Source organism: Geotrypetes seraphini, chromosome 5, assembly GCF_902459505.1.
Source record: "Geotrypetes seraphini chromosome 5, aGeoSer1.1, whole genome shotgun sequence".
Lineage (NCBI taxonomy): Eukaryota > Metazoa > Chordata > Amphibia > Gymnophiona > Dermophiidae > Geotrypetes > Geotrypetes seraphini.
Window position 1 is genome coordinate 70,646,079 of NC_047088.1, and position 25,463 is coordinate 70,671,541.

General features: G+C 44.3%; 1 protein-coding gene across 3 annotated transcripts in view; it reads right to left on the minus strand.

Annotated features, from left to right (window-relative positions):
* Window positions 1–25,463, minus strand: part of UTP14A (UTP14A small subunit processome component) — a 59,912-nt gene continuing 34,449 nt past the window's right edge. For all 3 annotated transcript variants that reach the window (XM_033944533.1, XM_033944535.1, XM_033944534.1), the window contains exons 11-15: window positions 9,286–9,673; window positions 7,748–8,187; window positions 7,475–7,665; window positions 6,695–6,794; window positions 1–860 (exon numbers count right to left, since the gene is read on the minus strand). In XM_033944533.1, the coding sequence (XP_033800424.1) occupies window positions 615–860; window positions 6,695–6,794; window positions 7,475–7,665; window positions 7,748–8,187; window positions 9,286–9,673 (1,365 nt within the window). In that variant the 3' untranslated portion in view covers window positions 1–614. The remainder of the gene's footprint in view (window positions 861–6,694; window positions 6,795–7,474; window positions 7,666–7,747; window positions 8,188–9,285; window positions 9,674–25,463) is intronic.

Below are 25,463 nucleotides of genomic sequence, written 5' to 3' on the forward strand. Positions count from 1 at the left end.
TTAAGACACACACATATATATTTTTTTATTTTAACAGTACTAATGAGACCACACTCTGAAGGCTTTGCAACAGTACTGAATCAGACGTCCTTCCTCTGGGGATTATTCTGAAACACTGGAAAAAAAATTTTCAATGCTGCTGGTTAGGGCACATATGATAAAAAGAACAACCCTCGCAACTATTTGTAAACAGTCATGTCATGTTCCTTCAAAGCAGAAAGTCTTTTTGAAAAATTTTCAATCCAATTTTTATCAACAGAATGCAGGCCAGATCTTCTGTGGAGGCATCTTTGCACAGGTTGGTACCTTTATTTTGTACATTTTTATTAATAACAGGTTTTTTTTTAATTTATAAATTTGCTGGGCAGATGGAAGAGTGTGTTTTGTTCTAATCATATATCTATCTCTGTTAGACAGTCATACCCCAACACCTCATAATCTGAAAGAGCAGCAGAGAGAGCTAATCGCAGAAGCTGCTTCAGTTTCTGGCAATTGTGCAGGGCTGGCTGATGGGCAAACTGCCGTTGCTGAAACACTCAGACAAATCATCTATTTGCCTTTTATAAGATGCCCTAGGGAGCTGCTTTTGCCATCTTCTTTGTCTACTGTATGAACTATCGACGGGTACGGGGCTTTCGTGGGTTCAGTGCATAGGCAGGCTTAGTTTGCTGGGAAGTTTGAGTGCTCAGGAATGTGTCCTCATCTGCCATGGGTGCTATTACATGTCCCAGTTTGGTGATGACACGCGGTACGGTCAGCCGTTGGAAGGCATATTGTGTGTTCCATGTAGCACCAATGGGTGTACGGATGCTACTCTGGAACTGCCTACAGTTGTCGAAGGGGAAAGGGAGTTCATTCACCTGCAGCAAAGGAGATAAAAGCCCAGGATTACTTTACTCACGGCTCAGAGTTTCCCCAACCCCTAGCAGGAGAGATTGAAGCAGCTCAGAAACTTTTCTGTCCCTTAACACATTCTCCCCTTTAAGAAGTCAAGTGATCCATCCTCCACATCAAACCTTGCGGAAGAGTGTATTTAAAACTTTTTTGGGAAACTGACTGCATCACTTAAATATAAGTCAGCTGACTGATATACATATATATAGCACAGTTACTTACCTCTAACAAGTCTTATCCAAGGACAGCAGATATTCTCACAGATGGGTGATAGCATCTAGGGACTGGGGCTCCGTGAATGATATCACCCATCTGTGAGATTACGCTGCCTGCTTGTCCTAGGATAAAAATACACACACACACCAATTTTAAACTTTATTCAAAAGATCATTTTAACAATAGAAAAGAGTATTCATACAATTCTTGATAAATTCCAGTACTATGAAAAAAATAAATTCACCCTTACCTCCCCATGCAGCAGCCTCCACAGTAGGAATAAAATAATTTGTAAAATGTTTACAGATGGAGCTGCGGTTCCCAACATTCTATCTTACCATTCCATTCTCTTCTGTTAGTTTGAAGTTTCCAAGCCCAGTAAATGGCCCAGATTTTATTAAAACGAACAAGATTGTCCATTTCACAAGCCAGCTGATAAAAATATTGAGAACTTCCAGCTGAATAGGGCCACTGTCAGTTATTCAATGCCAGGCCATGCCCAGGCACCAGTACTGAATATCTGGTTATATAGCGGCTGCTAAAACTTATGTGGTTAAGTACAAGATTCGGCCCTTAACCACAAAAGATAGGCCTGCTTTTTATGTGATACAATTTATGCAAAATCACACAATACAGTATATGAAAAACTTACTACTGGTAAGTATTGGAAGGACTGCCACAGACGTTCAGACAAATAAAAAAAATAATAAATTGTGGAGAAAACAAACCTCAATACAGTTTTTCCCGGGCCGCAAGGTACCCAAAAGAGCCTGTATCATCACTGGAATGAAAAAACTCCACAACATCAATATAACTCAATCAGTTACAATGATATTTATCAGAATCAAAGGCCATTTTGAAGAACTGCGCCAGCGGATCAAAGGTGTGTTATTGATATCAGCTTGATTTTTTTCATCCCCTGTCGTAGCATTTTTTATGAGGCGAAACAGGTGGACCCCTGTCAGGATAAGACAAGGAAGTTGGATTTAATGGCTGTGTTCCAGAACACTGATTCCAGCTATTTGAGATAAGTGGTTTCATACTTTTTTTTCTCTGGACAGCATTTCTATCAATTTTTGATAGAGTTGCTATTACACGCTAATTAAGAGCACTTTCAAAACATTGCATAATGCCCACAATTGAAGTTTATTGGTGTGGAGCCCTGATTTCAACAGACTCACAGTGATAAGGAAGATTTTGATAAATATAATTAGACATGATTGAGTTATATTGATGTTGTGGAGTTTTTTCATTCCAGTGATGATACAGGCTCCTTTTGGGCACCTTGTGGCCCAGGAACCACTGTATTGAGGTTTGTTTTCTCCACAATTTATTTATTATTTTTTTATTATTTGAGCTTTTGTCTAAACGTCTGTGGCAGTCCTTTCAATAATTACTAGTACTAGTATTGTGTGATTTTGCCTACAGCTTTACCACTACACCCCCCTTTTTTCAGTTTTGTTCTTTAACCCAATTTATGCAGCCATCTTAAGCGGCTAAGGGCTGAATATCAGCACTTGAACACACAAGTGTCAACTCCATCCCTGGCATGACCACAAGTTAGGTAGTTTTGGCTCAGGCACTAACTGCAAATATTCAGCAGCACTAAATGGTTAAGTGTCGCTGAATATTCAGTTAGCTATGGGCAGGCAATTTAAATGGTCAACAGCCTCTATGGGCTGTTTAAATAGCTCTGAATAGTGGGAAGAAGTAATACAATGACTTAGATAACAGTATTTCGCCAATGCGGATGGGCAGACTAGATGGACCATTTGGCCTTTATCTACCATCATATTTCTATGTTTCACTGATTCATATTTTTATCACATCAAAATTAGGTTAATGTAATGTGCTATATTGTGGCCTACCTAAATGTTAGTTACACAGCTTGCAATTAGAGCAAAATACAGCAATTCATTTGTTAACGGGCAAAAGCATAAATGATCACGTATTGCTAAAATAAATTTACTGGCTCCCAATCCAACAGAGAATATGGTTTAAGAATTTATGTATTAAAATTGGATGGTCAGGAATACTTGAAAGAACATCTCAAGGCATATGTTCCACATTGACAATTACACTTCTCCCTCCGTATTCACTGTGATAGGGGATTAACAGAACCGTGAATACGGAAAAAACGCAAATAACTTTTTCATATGTTATTCGCTGTTTTCTATTAAAAACCATTGTGAATATGGTGAAACCGTGAATAACACGGTGGTAGACCTGGTCTGTTCCTGAAGGAGAGGCAAAACACGGTGAACAAAGTGCTTTGAATTGGCGATTTTCTCTGTAAACGCTTGGAATCGGCGATTTCTCTATGCAAGCTGATGTAATTTGGTGGGAGAAGATGGCAAGCTAAAAACCGTGAATCAAAATCACAAATGCTGAAACCGCGAATACGGAGGGAGAATTGTACATTCAGCTAGAGTTATTAGAAAGACCATATGTATGTGTGTGTGACACATATTTAGCTACTTTGTGGAATAATATTCCGCTTGAGCTTAGAACAGTTAGTTTGTTACGGAGCTATTAAGAGAAAACTTAATGCCTAGGTCGTTTAGCTTATAAATTGGAATGAAATAGAAGTACTTTTTATTGTAAACCACCTCAAGACTTATCTGGGTGAGACAAGTGGTCAAATAATAGTAAAATAAAAGTTCTTATTTCCAACAACAAAAGATTAAGTTCTTACCTTTGCTAATCTTCTTTCTTGTAAATCCACACTCTATTCCTAGACAAGTGGGTTATGACCGGACCACTGCCGAATCCACAACATCCTACATGCCAAAATGGAATAGGCCAACAGTTTGCTAAATACTTTGAAAATGTCATACAGTGCATCTGCCATATAATCCACCCCTGAGATCAGAAAGGTGAAATCCTGGATCACTATTGCGTCAGGATCATGTCGGAGCTTCAAGTGACAATGTCTGGACACAAAGAGGCCGCTGCCGCCTTCAGTCTGGTGGCCACTTGAAGACAAAATTCACTCTGTGGTCCTGAGGGTCCTTCAGCACTACCCCATCATCACTGGGGAGAGAAGATCATTTAGTCACCAGTGTTATCGAAGAATCAACCTTGGGGGATGCAAAGCACTGGTTAAAAGCGTCTGCCATTAGGTAAAGCTTGGACATGGCTTGTGCGCATTTCAAGGGACCTTCTGGTTCCTCCCAAATGTCTGTGAGCATCTTGATGATGGCCAGATGATCAGAGAAAGTGAAAGACTGTGGCTTTTCATTTCTCATGAGAGAGCATTCCACAGTAGCATGCTGATCATCCTCCAGGTTAAGCTCCTGGAGGGACTCGGAAATCAAATCAACCAGGTTCGAGGGTCTGAAAAACTTCCACGCCGTGGGATCATCATCCAGATCCAGGGTCCCATCCGGATCCTGATCCTGGAGATCTGCGAGCACAGCAAACATCCTCTGCGGTAGCAGTGCAAGCCTGTGTGAGCAAAGACATGGTCAGGGTATCCAGGGTGAACGCATCAACAGCTGGTGCAACAGGAAGTGAAGCAATGGGGAGACTGGGCTTATGACCTGTGTCCTGGGAAAGAAGGGTCCTCATGAGAGGCGAGGATGTCTGACCATTTTCTTTGCCAAGTAAGCCTGATACATCATGTTGATATATTCAGGGGAAAATAAATCATCTGAGGTGGGAGCTGACTCCTGCAGACCCTCCTTAGAACTTCTGGAGGATTTGCAAGGTTTAGATGCCAAATCGTGGCTGTGTTTCACTTGGGCCACAACAGCTCTGTCCTCGGTGCCGCTTTAGAATTTTTAGGGTGCCCCGGCTAGAAAGATCATCTGGATCCTCTGCAGGGGTCGAGAGAACTTGGGCCGATATTTCACTCCCTCCCTTGCCACAGTGCATGTGGAACACAGCTGCTCACCGAACAGCCATCTACTGCAAACAGTGCATGAATCCAAAGAATCCTGCCCTGGTGAGTCCATCTGAGCAGTTTCCTTGAAAAACGAAGCTTGTAGAGGCAAAAAAATGTTAAATTCAAATTGGGAAAATCCAAGATGGCTGCAGCGGGTGCTATTTTCAGAATAAAATAGCCTGGGAAAAGCACACGGCAGTTTCAGGATTTAAGGGGTTGGGTGGGGGACTAGGGCTAGCTCCCAAACTGCCCCAAATCCACTTTTGGAGATCCCCCCAAATCACTGAAACAGGATATTAGCTCTGTACTCACTGTGCCACAAAGGGCTGGAGACTGCAGTAAAGGGAGCTGAAACAACTTACGTAGAGATTCTTTGCCTCAACTACCATACAAACTGGGTTAAGGGTCTTCTAAGTGCCTTACCAGCCTGATTCCAATGGCCGGTCTCCACCACCACCAGACATCCCTGTGGACGAGACATGGTTGAGGGAAGCAGTTGGCTCCGATCCCGGGCATACCTCCATGGAGCCACGCAGCCTGTGCTCAAACCCACTAGTGTACAAACCTGGGGTGAGCAAGCTCCCCAGGGAATGGTCCCTGAGCCCCTATCCAAAAGTGCAGGCTGTCCAGAGGGTGTACTGCCAGGCAGCCAACCCCCTGGAAACAGACTTTCCGCAAAGTCTGCGATATCCTGCAGTCACAGCTGTCCCGACAGGGAATCTCTGCAGAACAAGGTGCAATTTTTGAACAAAAAGACTGAGTTTAAAGAAAAATAAACACGAGCAGAAAAGACAAGCTTCTACTGTCTGGCTTGTAGGAAATGCAGTGGGAGGCTGAAAACTCTGTGATTGAGTAGAGTGGGAATAGAGTGGGATTGTACAAGAAACCCACATTATTTACCTACATATACGAGTGCTTTCTGCAACGGCATCTGTGCAGGAAAAAAACCTCACTCTTACGGATAAGACAGTCACACTCACATAGAAGTACTATATAACCTTACAAAAAAATAGCCTTTCAAAAAAATGTTCCTTGGTCTTTAGTCCTGAAGACTTCATACAATGATAGACCCTGCCATCGGTGAATCTAGCAAGGCTGCCTTCTAATGGGCACAGCCATACACAATTCTATACTAATCAAGTCCAGTAAAGCAGTTCTCTGGCCACATAGCAAGGACTGCAGCGCAACTAGAGGGCAGTCAAGGGCTGAGGAGATGCAGAGGTCATAGCAGGAAGGGGAGAATATAACACTAAAAGGATCATGGATTTAAATTAACTGGAGGAGGAGTGTGTGGTGCAATGGTTGGAGCTACAGCCTCAGCACCCTGGGGTTGTGGGTTCAAGTCCCATGCTGCTCCTTGTGACCCTGGGCAAGTCACTCAGTCCTCCATAGCCCCAGGTACATTAGATAGATTGTGAGCCCACCGGGACAGATAGGGAAAATGCTTGAGTACCTGATTGTAAAAACCACCTAGATAACCTTGATAGGCAGCATATAAAAACCTAATAAACTTGAAACTATTTATACAGATTGTGTGCATTTGCTGAGATGAATGTTTACTCCATCTGTGACACTCTACACAGCAGTAAGATTTTTGCAAGGTATGTATACTTTTTAATCAACCTCTGTATAGGAGACCTTCACAGTGACAGTTATATCTTATACTTTATTAGGGGACAGCACAGTATTATTGCTTACCTGGTGGGCTGTTGCCAACAGATCTCGTTTCTCATTTATAATGACATTTGGAAGCTTGCTGTCTTTTCTCGGAGGGCCTGGTGCAGCTCTAATAAGAAACCTGAAAATGCTGGGTGTAAGTTTCTGCTGAGACACAAAGTAACTGGATTCTTCATCAGCTCCAAGACCCCTTGTTGGAGCAACATATGACCTACTCAGCTAGGGTGCATTTTAGGGATCAGAATCATGTACACCTCTCCTTCAAATCTACCTGGCTTTAGAACATGTATGGAATTTTTATATTGTTCTAATAAAAGGTATTTGTCTGAAAAAAAAAAAATCCAGAAACATATCCCCTTATTACAGCTTTCCAAGACTGGTGATAGTGTTCCCCTGTGAATTTGCGGTTCGCGGACTCAGTCATTCGTGGTATTTTCTGACTGCCTTTTCCGGTCAGAAAATACAGGGAATGAGTCCGCGAATCAGTCTTCTGCACAGCCGATTCCTCCTCCTCTTCCCCCCCCACCCCCCGGAGCATACCCCTTTACTGCACCTGCCAGCGCCCCAGCTGCCCTCATCGGCCTTTTTACAGACTCAAAACTGCATTCACGGTTTTTCGAAATTTACAGGTGTTCCTGGAATGGAACCCCTGTGAATTTCGGGGGAGTACTGTATATACTGTACACAAGGGGAAAGCAGATGCAGACACTACCACACATCCTCTTCTAGCATCCACACATGCTCAATTACTGCAACCTTCCTCTCTCATATTCAGGGAAGATACAAAGACTCTTTGCTTACCTCTTCCTTTTTTTAGTACTGGGTTTCAATCCTGTGCCACCCCACTCGCCCCAGCCTGGCAAAGTCAGGTCTATGTTCTTGGGCTTCCCTGCTTGCTCAGAGTTGCGTTTCTCCTTCAAGAAGTCCTTGATGACATCATCACCTGCAAAGGCCTCCTTAATGATCAGCTTTTGATTGCCTTCTTCTTCCTCCTGTAAAATGCCACAAGTTCACAACAGACATCAGTCTAAAGGTGGACCCTTGAAACCAACAACTTCTTGAACATTTCCTCACCTCTTCCTCCACTGTCGTAGGCAACGTGGGGGTTTTAATTGTATGTGATGAAGCAGAGAGTACACTTTTCAAGTTAATTAGGCTACTTTTTTTTCTCTTCTTTTTTTCCCCAGGAACAGTGGTCACTGTCTGCTGTTGCTCCTCTCGCCTAAGTGGATTTATCTGTTCCTCCTCACCTCCTGCCCACTCCTCTCCGCCAAGTGCTCCTACTTCCTCCACGGTTTGTACTCTTTGCAGCTGCTCCATTAGGAAGGGGCCCTCCTCCCTCACAGAGGGCTCATCTGCTATTTTCTCTAGTCCATTAACATCAGACGACATTGCACAGGTTGGACTCCTCTCCAATTCCTCAGGCTTCCCACTGTGATCCAGATCTTTAGATGCTAACATTTGTTGATCTTTTATGTTATCTTCAAGATCAGATGTTTGCCCCTCTTCAGGATCTGGAAACAAACCACAGAATATGCAATAAACTGACAGCTCCCAAAACCTTTCCCTCAAGAGTTTTCCTCAAAACAAAGTCAAAGAGGATTGCTGATAAATTAAAAAAAGAGTCATGTTAATAAAAATTGAGTGAAAAATAATTTTAAGTGTGTAAATCGGGGTCTCCAACCTTTCCAAGTAAAGGGCCACAATGTGAATATAAAAAGCTCTGAGAGCCCCACAAATATTTCAAACTTTCATATTCTACTAATTTTGTAAACCACCTTGACCTGCTTGTTCAGACTGGGTATTAAACATTAAAAATTAATACTAATATTGATTCTATAGCACTTCAAGACTATATTTAACCCGCCACACTTTATTTTGAGTTGTCAACAGAAGCAAATTCCATAAATGAAACATCTGAGTAAGAGATTGTTTAGAGTTGGACTATATCAAGTGGGCAAGATTGAAATTAATGCATTTGTAGGATTTGAAGAGCATTTCAGCCAACTGTTTGAGGGCTGTAATGGAGGATTTTGGGGCCGAAAATTGAAGATCACTTGTGCAGATACTCTAAAATTAAAAATTTTAAAAGCTCTTTCTATGCATAAAGTCAGTCTACATTCCCCCCTCCCCCAGTCCAACATTTTGCTCTCCATTTCATCTGGGTCCGAGACTGATCAACAGTTACTGAATGAAGAGATCATATATTTTTTCACATTATGATACTTCTTTTTGAATCTCTTTACAATAAATATATTTGTTTACATTTTTTTCCTGTCTTTTCATTAGAAGCTCAAGTCTCATTACCTCCAGTACTTGGATGTATTTCCCTGAGTATTCCCCCTGAGTATAAATTATGTTGAAACAGATATCACCCTAGAGATTTTCATAAAATTTTTCTCCCAGAACTGAGTGTGACATTTCCTGATACAGCACCTGTCTGTCACTGCTGGACTGGGTTCAAGTTCAACATATGAAAAAGTTAATTTAAGTTTGGCTTCTTTAATCATAAAAGACACACATAACTTGTAGCTGGAGGAAGTTACAGGAACATAAAGATTCTTGTACATGTCCCCAATTTTTTTAAAATAATAGCCTACTATGAAACTCACCCATGTCATCATTGGACTGTTCCATTTCGCCATCTTCCACTTTCTGCTGCTGTTTCCTAAGATGACATCTTTCCTCAAATTCTTGTAGAAGAGTTTCTTCTTCAGACAGTTCCAACTCCTTTTCCTCCTCTTCAATGTTCTTAGTTCCTGTGTCACTCAAAATAGGAGGCTCCTGGAGTTCCTCTTCTATGCCAGAATCCTTTGCATCACTTCCAAGTTTTCCTAGCATCCAGGGATTTGAGCTGTCAGCACTCAGTTGCACTTCATTGATGGAGGCAGGGACCAGTGTCTCTTCCTCCACTTCTGCTTCATCACTATCAGACACCACCTGGAGCTTCTTGGTCAGCTCTTTATTCTTAGCCAATTGTTCCTGCATTGCTTGACGGGCCTGAGAACAGCAAAAATGGAAGAACACTTTTAGTAATCTGCAGAAGGGGACTTAGCGTTAGACATTATAAAAATCATTGAGTTATCCCAACAAAGAAACAAGTGATCCATGCTTTGTAACCACTCTTCCATTAGGCACATCACCTTTGTTTGGTTTTAATTTAATCACTTTTAAATTGAATCTCTGGCTTAGAAATCACTCAAAGTTCGGTGACGTCACGAAAAGAGCAGCTGATGCCTGGAATGCCCTCCCTAAGGGAAGTAGTGGAGATGAAAATAGTGACAGGATTCAAAAAGGCAAGGGATGAACACAGAGGCTCTCTAATTAGAAAACGAATGGTATAAAGAACAAAACTTAAATGGTTGTATGTGTGTTTGATGTGTTGAGTGGTCCTTAGATGGTTACTACGGTTGTGAAGAATTAAAAGCCGATACTGGGCAGACTTGCCTGGTCAGTCCCCTGTATATGGCAATTCGGTTTAAGATGGGCTGGAGAGAGCTTCAGTGGAAAAACTCCAATAATTTGGAACATTAGGGCAGTGCCAGGCAGACTTTTATGATCTGTGTCCCGCAAATGACAAGATAGTTTGGATAGGCTGGAATGGGCTATGACGACAACTCCAGTAGTTGGAACCTAAAGACAGTACACAGAAATATGACTACCCATCTGCAGCATCCACATGCCTGTCCCACGCTTTCTTGAATTCAGACACAGTCTTTGTACTGGGCACTCTTCTATGTCTATGTCCATGAAATATCAAAGAAAGCCAATTTAACCACAAATTAGTAATGAGTGTGACTGTTGAGCAGACTAGATGGACTGTCATAGCTGGCCGTTTACACAGCCACAAGAACCTGGAACAGCCTCCCTACATCTATAAGGACAGAGACAAAACTACCTCTTCTTCAGGAAAAGACTGAAAACGTACTTCTTTGTTAAATTCCATACAACTCAGTAATTCAACCTGCTTGCCTAGCTAAGAATAGTTGACATTCCTTCACCTCTTTTTGACTCTATTGCTAAACCCCCCTTATCCCATTTGTGATTCTGCGATAGTCATTTCCCAGCTACTGTATACCCCTATACTCTGTGTAAATGTAACTCTTCCTCCCTTTGCCCTATCTGCCCGCTATGGATTACCTTCACTCATTGAAGAGATGTAACTAACATTGCCCATACTACCTCATGGGCCTCTTAACTTGTAAATCGTCTGTACTGGGTAAGAGCAATACAGAAATTTAGATTAGATTAATATTGAAGTTTTGAAAAGCCCAAGCACTTCACCCTGAGTGAAGCACTGGGGAGAGTGTGGCACAGTAGTTAAAAAGCTACAGCCTCAGCATCCCTGGGATTGTGGGTTCAAATCCACATTGTTCCTTGTGACCCTGGGCAAGTCACTTAATCCCCCCATTGCCCCACGTACATTAGATTGATTGTGAGCCCACCGGGACAGACAGGGAAAAAAACGTTCTGAGCTCTTCTGGGAGAACGGTATAGAAAATTGAATAACTAACTAACTTGGTACTACAGATGGCAAAAAAAACCCCTATGTGGTGATAATATTCACATTCAGGAATGCCAGTAAGGCTCCAATGCAAAGCAGCAAAAGGGAGACAGGAAGAGCTGAGCCTAGTCCAGAGCACGTGGCAGAGCAGTAAGCGGAGGAAGCAGAGAGGGAGCTAGCAGGGAATAGAGCGGAAAGAGGAGTGAGAAGGCAGTGAAAGCGGAGAGAGGGGCTGAGAAAGCAGAAAGAGGAGCAGAGAGGGAGGCAGATGGGACACGGAGAGGGGAAGAGGCGAGAGATAACTCCGCCTACCCCCAACGTCGCCAGCCAAACTCCCCCATAAAAGGGGAGGAGCCAACAGTGAAGAGTCCACAGCGCTAGGCCAGCCAAAGGGAGACAGGAGGAGCTGAACCTAGTCCGGAGCACGTGGCAGAGCAGTGAGCGGAGGAAGCAGAGAGGGAGCTAGCAGGGAATAGAGCGGAGAGAAGAGCGGAGAAGGCAGTGAAAGCGGAGAGAGGGTCGGAGAAAGCAGAAAGAGGAGCGGAAAGAGGAGTAGAGTAAGCAGAACAAGCAGAGAGGGAGGCAGACGGGACACGGAGAGGGGAAGAGGCGAGAGATAACTCCGCCTACCCACCGACGTCACCAGCCGAACTCCCCCATAAAAGGGGAGGAGCCAACGGCGCGCAGCCGTTCGGTGAGCGGCAAAGGTGCTCGCCTTAGCGAGAGCGCCTTTGCGAAGGGCCTCAAGGAAGGCCAAATCTCTATCACTAGGATTCCAGAAATCCACTGAAGACTCCAGAAAACCACCAAGGTAAGGACACAACACACAACAAGGTGGAGTACAACCAGGCACATACAACTAACTAACTAACTCTCAAACTATCTTTCAAACTTTCAACCAGGCACATACAACCCATCTAAAACATACAACTATCTAACAGGCAGACCTTTCTAACTAACTAACGGGCAGGCAGAGGCCTAACAGGCAGACCTTTCTAATGAACTAACAGGAAGACATACCTAACTAACTAACAGGCAGATCTCTCTAACTAACTAACAGGCAGACCTTAGCAGACACCCAAGCAGGGGTAAGGAGAAAAAAAAAAAAAATCTTGAAAATGGCAGGGAGAACTAGGAGCACCAAGACTACAATCAAGACCGGCGTTCCAGTCACCGAAGAGATCCAGAGGATAGCCACGGCCTACGTGCAGATGGAGGACGACCCAGGAAGGTGGACAGAGGTCTCTGTGCAGACTGAGGCTATCCCCCAGCAGAAGACTTCGGTCTCCATACAGACAGATGAGGTTGGTCAGCTAGACGGAGACATCCTGCAATTGCTGAGGAGCCTAAGGGAAGAGGTGAAGCGCCTGAGAAGCATCCGGGAAGATGAGGCCTTCATCGACGGAGTCATCCAGGAGCTGTCACAAATCACCAAGCAGGCGAAAGACAAGACCATCCTCGAGACGCCCAAACCGACCAAACCTACAACTTTGTAACCAACAATTGGGGTACAGGAAGAGGCTAGAGACGCTGACTCCTGGCAGCTGGTAACCTCCTCTACAGGCAAACACAGAAGACCTTCCTCTTCTTCTTCTTTTTCTTGCAAACACGGCAGTTTTACATCAACCCCCACAAATCACCTTGAGGAACAGATTCCAGCTTTTACAGGAAGGAGCTGCCAGTGAAGCATAGGAAGTTGTCCAACAGATGGCTCCGGTTCCGGGGGCAACGGATCAGCTCCCCCCGAAGAAGCGCAGAGTGGTAGTCATTGGGGATTCCCTGCTGAGAGGCACCGAGGGACCAATTTGCAGACCAGATATGCAATCCAGAGAGGTTTGTTGTCTACCAGGAGCCAGGATCCGGGACGTGACCACCTGCTTAGAACGACTTATCAAGCCACAAGACCACTTCCCCATGCTTCTCATCCACGTCGGAACGAACGACATTGCCAGGAACACCCCGGAGAAAATACCCGAAGATTTTAGAGCCCTGGGTGAGAAGCTGAGGCGGATGGAAGTGCAAGTGTTCTTCTCCTCGATCCTTCCAGTGAGAGGTAAGGGAAGAGCCTGGGAAGATCGTATCCAGAGGGCAAACGAATGGCTACATGGATGGTGCAAAGAGATGAACTTCGGATTCCTGAACCATGGAGATGCACTACTAGGACTACACGGACCAGACGGGCTCTACCTGACCAGAAGGGGTAAGAACGTCTTTGGACACTGACTAGCCCGCCTGCTTCGTAGGGCTTTAAACTAGGTAAGTTGGGGGAGGGTACCCACTCACATACTGGTGTGGTAAATAACCATCCTGGTGGGGTAACTTGCCACTCCATTTCTGAGTCTGAGGTAAGTACACACATGGCAAACAGTACTGTAGGAACCACACTAACTCAGGCGGGAAAATCGCCACAGAGACCTAGCAAACATAAAGTATGGAGGGCTATGTACGTTAATGCCCACAGTTTAGGCAATAAAATTCTGGATTTGGAAACGGAAATGAGGAACACCGACCTAGATATGGTAGCAATATCTGAGACCTGGTTCACGGATTCCCATGGGTGGGATATGGCTATACCGGGATACAACTTACTTCATTGAGACAGAGAGGGCAAAACAGGAGGAGGGGTAGCATTATATACTAAAGAGGACATCAAAGTTACCAGGATCGCAGACGTCAAGTACACCGGGGAATCCCTTTGGGTGAATCTGGGGGAATGAGAAATGCCTGTATCTTGGTGTTGTATACAGACCTCCAAGACAACAGGAAAACATAGATATAGAACTAATCGAAGACATAGAGACCATCACTCTGCGTGGAGACACGGTGTTGTTAGGGGACTTCAATATGCCTGATGCAGATTGGAACAAACTTTCCGCTACGACCAGCGGCAGCAGAAGGCTACTAACCTCCATAAAGGGAGCACAACTCAAACAGATGGTATTGGAGCCCACTAGGGATCAGGCGATACTGGACCTGGTACTCACCAACGGAGAAAGTGTCATAGAGGTTACGGTAGGCGATACGTTGGCCTCCAGTGACCACAACATGATGTGGTTTCACTCAGGAAAGGATTCACTAGATCTAACACAACCACAAAGGTCCTCAACTTTAAGGGCACTAACTTCAAAAGCATGGGCGATTTCGTCTATCGGGTGCTGCAAAACAAGGCCGTAACAGATAATGTAGAGGTAATGTGGTCAGCTCTGAAATCTACCCTACATGAAGCAACCAACCTCTATATAAAAACAGTAAGTAAACGGCGGAGGTACAATAAACCTCGGTGGTTCTCTGCGGAGATCTCGGACCTCGTAAAAAAGAAGAAAAGAGCATTTATCTCCTGCAAACAATCAGGAAAACGAGAGACTAAAGAAGACTATCTGGCCAAGTCTAGAGCTGTCAAAACAGCAGTCAGAGAGGCCAAACTCTGGATGGAAGAGAATCTAGCAAAGAACATTAAAAAGGGGGATAAATCCTTCTTCAGGTATATTAGTGACAGAAAAAGGAACACAGATGGGATAGTGCGCCTTAGGAAATCAGACGGGAATTATGTAGAAAAGGACTCCGATAAAGCCGAACTACTAACTGAATACTTCTGCTCAGTCTTTACCTGCGAGGCGCCGGGATATGGCTGCAGCTGCAGACAAGGGAAAGCTCGGAAGACCCGTTTCGAGATTTTGAGTTTACATCCAGCAGCATCTACTATGAACTTTCAAAGCTAAAAGTGAACAAAGCCATAGGACCAGATAAACTACATCCCAGGGTGCTTAGGAAGTTGAGAGATGTCCTGGCGGAACCGTTATCCGCGCTCTTCAATCTTTCCCTAAGTACAGGAAGAGTCCTATTGGACTGGAAAAAAGCTAACGTCATTCCACTCCACAAAAAGGGATGCAGGACGGAGGCTGCAAATTACAGACCGGTGAGTCTCACATCGATAGTGAGTAAAATTATGGAAACACTAATTAAACACAAATTACATACGATCCTGAACGATGATAATTTACGAGATCCCCATCAACATGGATTTACAAAGGGAAGGTCCTGCCAATCCAATCTGATCAGCTTCTTTGACTGGGTAACAAAAAAGTTGGGTATGGGGGAGTCCCTGGACATCGTGTACTTGGACTTCAGTAAAGCTTTTGCTAGTGTCCCACACCGCAGGTTATTGAGCAAGATGAGTTTGATGGGATTAGGAGAAACATTAATTGCATGGGTAAAAGACTGGCTCAGAGGTAGACTTCTGAGGGTGGTGGTGAACGGTACTCTCTCCAAAACGTCGGGAGTGATCAGTGGAGTGAGTCCGATCCTATTTAATATCTTCGTAAGGGACCTGGCTCAGGGGCTTTGAGGTAAAATTACATTATTCGCCGATGACATCAAACTATGCAACATAGTAGGCAAAAGCACAGTGCTCGACTGTATGACGCAGGACCTACTCTTACTGGAACATTGGTCCTCAACTTAGCAACTAAGTTTTAATGCCAAAAAGTGTAAGGTCATGCACCTTGGCAGCAGAAATCCATGCAGAACTTACACCCTAAATGGTGAGACCTTAGCAAGAACTGCAGCAGAACGAGACTGGAGAGTGATCATTAGTGAAGACATGAAGACTGTCAATCAAGTGGAGAAAGCTTCATCCAAGGCTAGACAAATGATGGGTTGTATACGAAGAAGTTTTGTCAGCTGAAAGCCCGAAGTTATAATGCCGTTGTACAGATCCATGGTGAGACCTCATCTGGAATATTGTGTACAATTCTGGAGACCACATTATCAAAAGGATGTGCTGAGAATTGAGTCGGTTCAGCGAATGGCCACCAGGATGGTCTCAGGACTCAAGGATCTCCCGTATGAGGAACAGCTGGGTAAGTTGCAGCTATACTCACTTGAGGAACATAGAGAAAGGGGAGACATGATTGAGATGTTCAAATATGTCACGAGCCGTACTGAGGTAGAAGAGGATATCTTTTTTCTTAAAGGACCTACAGCAACAAGAGGACATCTGTTGAAACTCAGGGGTGGGAGATTTCATAGTGACACCAGGAAGTATTTCTTCACTGAAAGGATGGTTGATCATTGGAATGGTCTTCCACTGCAGGTAATTGAGGCCAGCAGCATGCTGGATTTTAAGAGAAAATGGGATAAGCATGTGGGATCACTTCAAAGAAGAAATTAGGGGATGGGTCATTAGAGTGGGCAGACTTGTTGGGCCGTGGCCCTTTTCTGCCGTCATCTTCTACGTGTCTATGTTTCTAACCATGCATGTGATAAGAAATATGCCAAAGGTTTCTCAAAATAAAATGTGATCTGCCTTCCATGAAGAGTGCAATGCAGAGTTTTAGGGAAGCTACAATATGAAATGGTTAAAGTAGGACAGAGACTGGAGAAACTCAAGCAAAAATAGAGGGAGGACACTGAACAGCCTCCAGAGACGGTTTAGTTGTATGAGATGGAAATGGTCTGATGTAACTTGTGGAATGAAATCGAGGCTATGGAGAATCAAATTTGGCAAAGCAACCTGAGATTGCCAGAGGTACCAGAAAAAGATGAGAAATGCAATTATAAAAGCATGGTTCAGCAAATCTGCAGAACACTTCTTTCAGCTCTGAAAAATAGAAAATCCAGCAGTATCCTATAGAAACAGCACACAGGGCCTTGGGATCTTGGCAGGAAGGCAAGCCTAGAGATAGTTCTGTTTCATAAGTACAAGGTGAAGGAGACTGTGTTGCAAGCTATGAAAAAATTGGGTAAAATTCAATGGGAGAACTGCCCAATAGAAATCTACAACAATCTCTCAAGTATAACTCTACAAAAAAAAGAAGAGAATTTCAGAAGATAATTATTTATGGGCAAAAAGAGTGAAGTATTGCTGGCTTTACCCATCTAGCTTGCAGATACAATTCATGGTATTAACATTAGAGCCAGAACTGTGGAAGAAGTGACTAAGGGACAGATTCTCAAAACTTAAGGTTGCCTATAACGCGGTCGCTAAACCGGTTCCTGCCGGTTTAGCCTGCATGCATTTTAACGGTGGATTATCAAAATGGCTTATGGTGGCCTTTTGCAAGCTTTCTAGCTGACTCTGCCTTGTAAATGGGCTCTTCAATATTTAAACGAACACTCCGTTGGATTCTTCGCCAAGTCATTCTCCAAGCACAGTGTCGGCTTTTAGCAACAAAAAGTCAGCGACTGGTCCGGGTGTGCCAGAACAGTACCAGCACTGTGAAAAGTGCATCTTGTGGTATATGTTTTGACTGTGGCTAATGAAACAAAAAAAAAAAAATTACATGATTCACAAATTATAGGGTTTTTTTTTAGGGGGAGTGGTAAAAGCACGCTTTTTGTACCTGGCAGCAGGAGAGATGCCCATTCTCTTCAATTGCCACGCAACCCCCCTCCCCTTCCGCCGTGCCTTCGACAACCCCCATCCTTTCCCCCTTACCTTACTTAGATGGCTGGCTGGAGGGATGCCTACTCCCTCCAGCCAGTAGGCCTGCCTCTTCAAAATGGTGGACCTGCTCCTCTCCAGTGCATCCTGGGATGCACTGGGGAGGGGAGTCTGAGGCTCTGATTTGCCCAAGTTGTACAGACTTCATAGGGTCATACATACAATTATAATCAGTGGACATACAAGAGACTAACAGATGTACATAATAATTTACCCCCCCCCTTTTAAAAAGCTACGCTAGTGGCTGCCACACAGTAATGACACTGAAGCCCTTTAAATTCCTATGGGTTTTGAAAATGGGGAGGGGGGGAAGAAGATCTGAATGAAAGGAAGCAACATAAGCACTGGCAAGTTAGATGCAGGCATTGCTAAAGAAGGCTAAAAAAGAATTTGAAAAGAAGTTTACATAACAAAATCTTTTTCAGGTACATTAGTAGCAGAAAACCTGTGAAGGAGTCAGCAGGAAGGACAAGGCTATGGTAGAGAGATTAAATTAATTCTTCGCTTTGGTCTTTACTGAGGAAGATGTAAGGGGTGTTGTTACCTGTGCCAGAAATGATATTTAAAAATGGTGACATGGAAAAACTAAAGAAATCTTGGTGAACCTAGAAGATTTAATAGGCCAAAAATCTCCTGGATGGTATACACCTCAGGGTACTGAAGAAACTCAAAAATGAAATTGCAAGTTTCGTATTGGTAAAATGTAACCTCTCACTAAGATCATCCATTGTATCTGAAGATTGGCATTATTTTAAATATGCACATCCGGGAGGGGGGAGGTGAGGGGACTGTAGGTTAATGGATTTTGAATTGATATGGGATGATTATAGATATTTTATGTATGGTCATTGTGATTGTTTAGAGGGGATTAATTCTGAAATGGATATTACAAGAATATTAAGTGTGATATTTGAGCATAAAATGTTATATTTACTGTTACACTTATTGTAAGTATTGAAAATAATAAAGAAGTGGAAAAAAAAGAAGATTGGCATTGTTAGCCACTTTCCAATTTTTTAAAAGAGTTCTGGGGTGATCTGGGAAACTACAGACCGGTATGTCAGTGCTGGGCAAAAGGGTGGAAATTATTATAAATAAAACCAAAATTACCAAACACACAGACAAACATGAGACAGAGTCAGGATGGATTCAGCCAAGGGAAGTCTTGTTTCACCTATTTGCTACACTTTTTTGAAGGCATGAATAAAAACATGGATAAAAAATAAAAATAACTTTTTGTATACCGCTGTACCATAACAATTCAGAGCGGTTCACAGCAAAAAGAAACTGCACACACACACAGCAAAATTACATCAAACATATTCAGATTAATACATCATTAAGATTATGAGATTAACCAAATTTGTCAAATAGGTAGGTTTTTATTGACCTTCTGAAGGTTTGATAAGAGAAAGCATCTGGAATAAGATCACTTAGATGACATTTGTTCTATTTACCTGCTTGAAAGAATAAGGTCCTAACCAGAAATCTTATAAATACAACCTTTCAAGGTTGGAAAAGTAAACAAATAGAGGGGCATAATTTAAAAAAAAAAACGTTGAAGTCCCCTTTTGGCCTAAGGTCTTAAACATTGAAAGTAGAAGCAGGGAAAATGTCCATTATCAAAAAAAAAGTCCAAAAGGAGGTTTTTTTTTATAATGGCCTGCCTCTCCGTTCAGCTGTTTAAATGCCCAGACCACCACTACGTTTAAACTTACACCATATAATCAACCTACAAAAAGCCTAAGTCCCAAAACAAGGGCTTTTAGGTGAAGGAGGAGCCAGTCCTTCACCTAAAAGCTGGATTCTGTAACCGGTGTTTGTCAAAACCAACACCGGTTACATAATCCCCTCCCACAACGATCCGGTCAGGAGGGAGCCCAAGCCCTCTTGCCCCGCTGACTCCCCGACAGCATCGGGGCAAGAGGGAGCCTAAGCCCTCTTGCCCGCCGACTCCCGACAGGAGGGGCCTAAGACAACTGGGCCGATTCTGGTTGGCCCAGGCCCCTCAAGCCCCACCTGTGGGCGTGGTTTGGCCCACCTGGGCCAATCAGGCCCTAAGGCCAGCCATTTTGGAGACGGCTGGCCTGTCGGACGGATGGGCTTGGCAACCATCCAAAAAATTTTTAAGGTACGGGGAGGGGGGCGCGATCAGGGGGGCCATCGTGGGGGGGGGGGTTGCGTCGAGGGCAGGATGGCCTGGGATCCCTCCTGCCCGCATTTTAGTGGGGGTTAGGGGGTGTCGCCTGGCCAGGAAGGCTTGGGCTCCCTCCTGGACCCATCGGACTCGGGGGGGGGGTTTTGCGGATCGCGGGGCAAGAGGGCTTGGACTCGCTCTTGCCCCGATGCTGTCGGGGAGTCGGCGGGGCAAGGGGGCTTGGGCTCCCTCTTGCCCCGATGCTGTCGGGGTGTTGCCGGGCAGGAGGGCTTGGGCCCCCTCCTGCCCGATCATAATAGCCGGGGGAAGGCTGATCGCTGCAGGAGAGAGGGCTCATCTCTCCTGCCAGCGATGGTGATCACCCACCTCCCTCTGAACCGCGGCACTTCGTGGTGAAGATCGCCGGCAGGGGAGATGCCCTGCCGCGATGCTCATCCTGAAATGCCGCGGTTCGGAGGGGGGTGGGTGATCACCATCACGGCAGGAGAGATGAGCCATCTCTCCTGCAGCGAACATTGCAATAGGGGGTAGGCAGGTTGCTGGGGCCACTGAGCTGCAGCGATCAGTTCAGCACTTATACCTGTTTTGACTTGTTGTGCCGACTAGGCAACCTGCCTAAAGTTTTGGTTATACCTGCTGTACACCTAGGTGTAAGTCGGCCCACCTCCCGCCCACAGCCCGCCCTTTCCCCGCCTCTAAAAACGCCTCTTTTTGCTCTATGCGTTTAGAGGCAGGGGAAAGGCCTAAGCTGGTTTTAGATACGTTTAAAACCAGCTTTGATTATGGGTACTTGGACGATCAGGCTTTTTGATCGTCAAAGTACCCATTTAGGCCACTTTTTAGATGTTTTTTAATATTTTTTTATTATGAGCCCCATAAGTTCTACATGTACGGCTGGTAATTTCTGCAAGATCAAAGTACTTTAGGAGATAATTTGGAGCAGTGTCTATTAATGCTTTAAAACATAAACAGGCAAATTTGAAAATGATTCTGGCTTCCACAGGTAACCAATGTAATTTTTATAATAAGGTCTTACATTGTCAGATTTTTTTCAAGCCAAAAATCAGGCGTACTACCACATTCTGAATAATATTTAGTCTCTTGATTTGATTCCCAGGTAAACAATATTACAGGGAAGTCTCTGTAAAGGGGAGCTAGTTGATATATTATATCTAAATTTTCAGAAAGCTTTGGACAAAGTCCCTCAAGAGAAAACTCCTGAGAACATTTAAAAAACCATAGGAGAGGAGGCAATATTTGTTGTAGATTGGGACAAGGTTAAAGGAAAACAGGGAATAGGGTTAAATGGCCAATTCTCTCAATGGATCAAGGTGAACATTTGAGTGCCACAAGGATCTGTATTGGGAGCAGTGCTTTTTACAAATTTATAAATACTGTAATTTGGAAATGGGAACGATGAATATAAGGTGATGACATGAAACTATTCAGAATTGTGAAATCGTATGCAGACTATGTGAAACTGCAGGAGGACCTTGAAAGACTGGGCATTCAAATGGCAAATGAAATTTAATGTGGAGAAATATATTGGGAAGAATAACTCAAATTATAGCTACATGATGCAAGACCACATTATGAATAACAAGAGGAGGCAGCCAAAAAAAGCAAACAGAGTGTTAGGAATTATTGGAATAGAAATGGGAAATAAATTAAAGAATATCATAATGTTTCTGCAGTGTTCTCCGCAGGGCCTTTTAGCTGGGTGCTCCGCCCGCCTAATTTAGATGACTGCCCGGCTGTCATTTATTGGGAATCCTGCTGCTGCTGCCGCTCAACATAAATAAATCCCCCCCCAAAACTGCCTCTCACCGGCTTGGAGATGTGAACTCATGCTTCGGGGCTCTAAGGTGTGTGCCAGCTTCTCTTCTCTTCCCTCCGAAACCGGAAGTTACGTCCGGTGGGGGGGGGGGGGAAAGAAGAGAAGGGAAGCCGACATGCACACCTTAGAGCCCCGAAGCATGAGTTCGCTACGGGCTAAGGCAGGAGACTGGTCAAAGACGGATGGAAGCTTACAACTCGCTGCTGGGTCCTGCCTACTTTTTCGCGAAGGCAGGACTCGGCAACGAGGAAGGCCCGAAGCAAGTTGTAAGCTTCCCTTCGTCGCTGACCTATGGAAGATAGGTCAGTGATGGAGGGAAGCTTACGATTTGCCTAGCGACTTTGCTGACGGATGTGTGAGCTGAGAGGGAAGGGGCGGCTGGGCAGGGCTGATGCTGTCGATGCTCATCTCACCGCCCTTGTTTTCGTCGCGCGGCCGGTGGCGGAAACAGTGTAGAGCTAGAGCTGGCTGCCGTGGACCAGGAGCGGGCGTTACTGGCTCAGCAGCGGCAATTGCACGTGCTTTTCACACGCTACGGCGACAACAGCTCGCTGACGGTGCAAGACTTTCAGCAGCTCCTGTGCAGCATCGGTTTGGGGCAAGTCAAGTGGCTACCGGGGGAAGAGGAGGAGGAAGATGCCTGGCACTGGGGCTGGCACCACGGCGGCCATGGCTCTGGCTGCCTGGCTCCTGTTGCCCACTGCAGCTTGGCTCTGGCAGCGCCCACAAGCCCCGAACTGCTAACCAGACACAACTATCCCAAGGCCATTACAGCCGGAGCCCCAGGAGGTGAGACGCCGAGTGCTACTGTGACTAAACCGATTCATTATTTGCCTGTGACTTTCTGGTATTTAGGATTAACTCTTTCCATTCAACCCTTGACTTTAAACACACAAGTCTGGAAGTCTAAGCACATTTATTTATGTTTACAGGTATTTGGGAACATAAAACATAGTGAAAGCTACTTCCGACCGGTGATAAGACAAAAGCGCGCGAGACTTTGGCACGCCCACATTTCAGCATAGACAAATTGGCGCAAGACCTCAGCGTGCCGCCTAAAAAAGTTACTTTTAAAGAGCTCTGACGGGGGTGTGGGGGGGAACCTCCCCACTTTACTTCATACTTTTTGCGCTGCCGTTGGGGGGGGCGGTGTCATTATAGAGAAAACTGAACTGTTTCCTAAAAAATTGGGAAAAAATTAAATTTACTCTATAATGGAGGGTTCCAACCCCACAACCCCCCCCCATGGCAGTGCAAATAATATGAAGTAAACTGGAGGAGGGGGTTCCCCACTCACACCCCGCGTTGGAGCTCTTTAAAAGTAACTTTTTAGGCGGCATGCTAGAGTCTTGTGCTGATTTGTCATAGAAAAATAGAAGATGACGGCAGATAAGGGCCATAGCCCATCAGGTCTGCCCACTCTATTGACCCACCCCCAAGTCTACTATCCTAGGGATCCCACTCCTAGTGACAGGTTCCCTTGGCTTAACCCAGTCTAAGGGATCCCACATGGGCATCCCATTTGCTCTTAAATTCTTGCACGCTGTTTGCCTCGATCACCTGCACCGGGAGCTCGTTCCAAGAATCAACCACTCTCTCGGTGAAGAAATATTTCCTGGTGTCGCCTTGAAATTTCCCGCCCCTGAGTTTGAGCGGATGCCCTCTTGTGGCTGAGGGTCCTTTGAGAAAGAGAATCTCTTCTTCCATCTCGATACGGCCGGTAATATACTTAAATGTCTCGATCATATCTCCTCTCTCCCTATGTTCCTCGAGTGAGTACAGCCGCAAATTTTTCAGCCTTTCCTCGTACGATAGATCCTTGAGCCCCGAGACCATCCTGGTGGCCATCCATTGCACCGACTCTACTCTCAGCACATCTTTTCGGTAGTGTGGCCTCCAGAATTGCACAGTGTGGCCTCCAGAATTGCACAGATGTCCAGAATTGCGCTGAAGTCCGGCACGCGAATGATTATGAACAGTTGCGACCTTGAGCCCCCCCCCCCCCGAAAAAAAAAGATTCTGCAGTGGGAGGGTCGTAACTGGTATTATTTAATAGAGCAGGGACTGGATGCTTGAAGAATGTGATAATTTTTAACTGCCCAATGTGAGCTGTAAACAGTATATAGGCGATATGAGGTTTTAAGGCATTATGGTCTTAGATAATAATAATAATAATAATATTTTATTTTGTATACCGCCATACCCAGGGAGTTCAAGGCGGTTCACAACAGATAGATGAATTACATACAGTGCGATTCGAAAAAAGAAGAACATAACAAGGCAATCGTAGGGTCAAACTCGTTTACATAATCGATTTAGGAGGGGGGTAGGGCTAAATACGGGATACATACAGTGTGTGCTGCAGTAGGATACAATAGAATTTAAGAGAGGAAATTAAATAAGAGCATATTAGATGGAAAAAGGGGGGGGGGCAACAAACTTGGAAGGGGGGTGGGAAAGTAAGGGGGGGGAGAGGGGAGATGAGAGATATGCTGATTTGTTGGAGGCAAGGCATGGTAAAATGTTTATGTTCTTAGTTTTATAGTTTATCTGTAGCAGGTTGGTACAGCATGGACTAGGATGCTTGGCATAGACAAGTCCATTAGACTATGACATCTGTGTTTTGAATGGTGTACAAAGTTGTAACATGGCTGTTGAGGGAGATAGAGAAAAAACTGTAAACCCTGAGCACGTTTTTTGAAGGATGTGTTTTGTTGGGTTTTTTTCTGAGTACCATGAATAGAACTAGTGTGCATCTTTCTGCTCTCTGCACCTGAATGAACATGTTTTCTCCTTAGTATCCTTTGACTTATTCAAGGAAGGTATTTTCCTAGTATGGTAGTCCTGGAGTTATTGCTGCAATTATTGATGCTGTAGAGAAACACTTTTCTAGATTATACATCTTATTGTTTGGGGGTGTATTGGGGGGAGGCTTATCCTTGCTTTTAAAGTTGGACTTATAAATGTATTCTGCATTATTTTTATTTTTGTATTAATAGGATTTTTTATAATTTTGACATTGGGGAGGAGTATTTTAATGGTTGTACAGTAGGGTTGTGTGTACATGAAAAATGAATGAAAGAAATTGCATTCCAATTAGTACTATTATAATGGGAGTGGGGTCAGGGACGGAGCTTGGACTGAGCTACTCAGTTGGTATTTGTTAGACTTAGGGGGGTACTTGGCTTGAAGAAGTTGAGAAACATTGGTCTCTGGGTGACTAGTATGGAGTTCACTCAGTAAGGGTCCCTTTTACAAAGCCACAGTAGCAATTCTCCCATGGCAAATGCACCAAAGTCCATTCGATTCCTATGGGCTTCAGTGCATTTGCTGTGGCAGAATTGCTATCGCAGCTTTGTATAAGGAGCCCTAAGGCAGGAACTACTGTCTCTGTGCTGTGTCTTAAAACACAGATTGCCGGGGATGCAAAGCATTAACTGATTCAATATGAGTTTGAAGTTGGTTGAATACCACTCTCAAGTACGGTAGTTTTGAAAGAAATGGAAGGTTTGATACTGGCCAGTAGTTATTCGGAATAAGAGAATCTACATTACTTTTTTTCAAGGGTGGCTTAAATGCTACTGGAACACTGCCTAAGTGTCAAACCTTAAAAAAGAAAGTCATAGTGAGCATTGGAAAATAATTAATAACAATTAACTAATAAAAATAGCGCACATGTAGTGATCTTTTTACTAAGGCGTGCTAGCTCTTTTAGCGCACACTAAATGTTAATGCATCCATAAACTATAATGGACACGTTAGTGTTTAGTGTGTGTTAAAATGGTTAGCAAGCCTTAGTAAAAGGACCTTTTCATTTCCCCCACCACCAAATTTCCCCATCCCGCACCA